The sequence below is a fragment of the Nanorana parkeri genome, unplaced genomic scaffold (assembly GCF_000935625.1).
Source record: "Nanorana parkeri isolate BGI_ZX_2015 unplaced genomic scaffold, ASM93562v1 scaffold2694, whole genome shotgun sequence".
Taxonomy (NCBI): Eukaryota; Metazoa; Chordata; class Amphibia; order Anura; family Dicroglossidae; genus Nanorana; species Nanorana parkeri.
The window spans coordinates 32,936-36,072 of NW_017308962.1; the positions used below are offsets into that span (position 1 = coordinate 32,936).

At 54.4% G+C, this 3,137-nt stretch overlaps 1 protein-coding gene across 1 annotated transcript in view; it reads right to left on the reverse strand.

Moving 5' to 3' along the window:
• The window catches only part of ANO7L1 (anoctamin 7 like 1), a 21,055-nt gene extending 19,004 nt beyond the window's left edge, over nucleotides 1-2,051 (reverse strand). Inside the window, 3 exon segments of the mRNA XM_018574042.1 lie at nucleotides 451-597; nucleotides 709-883; nucleotides 2,041-2,051. Of these exon segments, the coding sequence (XP_018429544.1) occupies nucleotides 451-597; nucleotides 709-883; nucleotides 2,041-2,051 (333 nt within the window).
• Nucleotides 2,052-3,137: the final 1,086 nt, after the last annotated feature.

Consider the following 3,137-nt stretch of genomic DNA (forward strand, 5'->3'; position numbering starts at 1 on the left):
GCGTATGGCACCCGGGGGTACTCCCACCGGGACTGCTACCTGCCAATGGTATATCTGTCCATCCAGTCCTGAGATTTAAAACCGCTCTGTCACACAGCACGGCCCTCTCTGGGCGGCAATCTTTTTCTCTGCTGCACAGGTCTTGCCCCTCCCCCAGCTTGCGATTGGACAATTAAAAAGGAGAAGCAGCAGACTGCTGACCTCATCACTCCCAGTGCCGCTGCTCCTTGTGCTGCTTCTCCCTCTTCCCAATCTGAGCTCTGCTGTACCCCGGGGCTGCACTGTGGGGACTCTCAGGGGGCCCGATACCCGCTCACGGCTTGTCTATATAGGAAGGGCACTTTGGCCGTTCCTCATTGGTTGGGAGCTGTCACCTGATTCCCGCCTCTGCGCTCACTTCCTGGATTGAGGAATCGTTACTTTGTATCTATTTCATGTTCATTAACATACAATGTGAGGCGGCGGTTTCCTGTCCGGCGCGACGCCGATCTTACCGATGGGGGTCTTGCCGTCCTTGAAGGTGTTTCCGGGGGGCTCCGGCCCGTACAGATCTGTACACGGGATGTATATGGGGTCCTCGTCGTACTCGTCCCCGTACTGCAGGCAGAGCACACGGGGGGAGAATTTGTATAGAGATCAGTCCACAATGGTGCCGGGCCCAGCGAGGACACAATGGTGCCGGGCCCAGCGGGGGCACAATGGTGGTACAATGGTGCCGGGCCCAGCGGGGGCACAATGGTGGTACAATGGTGCCGGGCCCAGCGAGGACACAATGGTGCCGGGCCCAGCGGGGGCACAATGGACATCTTCATCCGCCTCATCCTGACAGCTCAGATGCCGCCATGGCTTGTTAACCCAAATAGCGAGACAGCGAATCACGCGGCTGCAAAATCGGAACCAGACGAGGTCATGAATGTGAGATCCCGGGCCACAGGTACCCAACCCGGGCAATTCCTACCCGGAGGGGGCCACTGATGACAGGGGACCTTTACATGAGGTCTGAGGAGCAGCACTGAAGGGGGCCACTGATGACAGGTCCCCTTTATATGACTGAAGGGAAGGACGGAGGTCAGATAGAAGACTGAAGGGAAGGACGGAGGTCAGATAGAAGACTGAAGGGGAGGACGGAGGTCAGATAGAAGACTGAAGGGGAGGACGGAGGTCAGATAGAAGACTGGAGGGAAGGATGGAGGTCAGATAGAAGAATGAAGGGGTGGACGGAGGTCAGATAGAAGACTGATAGGGAGGACGGAGGTCATATAGAAGACTGGAGGGAAGGACGGAGGTCAGATAGAAGACTGATAGGGAGGACGGAGGTCATATAGAAGACTGAAGGGAAGGATGGAGGTCAGATAGAAGACTGAAAGGAGGAAGGGGGGTCATATAGAAGACTGAAGGGAAGGATGGAGGTCAGATAGAAGACTGAATGGAGGACGGAGGTCATATAGAAGACTGGAGGGAAGGACGGAGGTCAGATAGAAGACTGAAGTGGAGGACGGAGGTCAGATAGAAGACTGAAGGGGAGGACGGAGGTCAGACAGAAGACTGAAGGGAAGGACGGAGGTCAGATAGAAGACTGAAGGGGAGGACGGAGGTCAGATAGAAGACTGAAGGGAAGGACGGAGGTCAGATAGAAGACTGAAGGGAAGGATAGAGGTCAGATAGAAGACTGAAGGGAAGGACGGAGGTCAGATAGAAGACTGAAGGGAAGGACGGAGGTCAGATAGAAGACTGAAGGGGAGGACGGAGGTCAGATAGAAGACTGAAGGGGAGGACGGAGGTCAGATAGAAGACTGATGGAGGTACAATGATGAGAAATGTACAAGGACCAATAGGACGGTCCGGGTCCATAAAGTTTGTTTCTTCATCCGAGGTTCCTCCAGTGTTTGGTGGTCACCATGTGGCCGGGGAACCTCCTTAGAATCACACTAATGTTCCAACACTCCAAAAAAACAAAATACAAGAACATTTCCAGATCCAGAACCACTCTCGGGGCCAATATGGAACATGTTCTGATGGCCCACATGGAGCCCCCAGTACCAGCTGAGCATCATCGGGATCCCTCAGGGTCCCCCGTTACTGACGCCTTCCGAGGGCTCTAGAGAGACCCGCCTAATAAAGTGTCCATGGTGTGTCTATGGAAAAAGGACTCTTCAACCAGAATAAGTGCTACCCCCCTCCTCCCCCCTCCCATATTGGGTTTGGGGGAACCGTTGGCCACCATCAATGACTCCGGAACCTCTCTGGGCCTTCTACTCCACTATAGACGTAGAGCCATTGACCTTCGATGGAGAAATCCTCGGCCCGCAGTGCTCAGTTCTCGGAGAACTCTAATCTGCCGCTCTATAGGGCGACCTCGGAAAAGAAGGGGCTGCTTACCAAAATTTTCCCGGGGGAGGGACGCTTGGTGACCCAACAGATGACCCATCAGGTGACCCATCAGGTGACCCAACAGGTGGCCCATCAGGTGACCCAACAGGTGACCCATCAGGTGACCCAACAGATGACCCAACAGGTGACCCATCAGATGACCCAACAGATGATCCATCAGATGACCCAACAGGTGACCCAACAGATGACCCAACAGATGATCCATCAGGTGACCAAACAGGTGACCCAACAGATGACCCAACAGGTTACCCATCAGGTGACCCAACAGGTGACCCAACAGGTGACCCATCAGATGACCCAACAGATGATCAATCAGGTGACCCAACAGATGACCCATCAGGTGACCCAACAGATGACCCATCAGGTGACCAAACAGATGACCCAACAGGTTACCCATCAGGTGACCCATCAGGTGACCCAACAGATGATCCATCAGATGACCCAACAGGTGACCCAACAGATGACCCATCAGGTGACCCAACAGATGACCCAACAGGTGACCAATCAGGTGACCCATCAGATGACCCATCAGGTGACCCAACAGGTGACCCAACAGGTGACCCATCAGGTGACCTATATACAGTGATGAGGACGTTGGGTTTGGCCTGACCATCTGGAACGCGGATGGATCTCCTGGAAAGACCCCGGAGGTCATCGTGTCCAAACTTTCCCTCTACGAAATCTTGTGTGATGATGGCGGACGTCTCCCCAATTTTCATCTTGCCGTGTGGTTCCCGCTCGGGGTC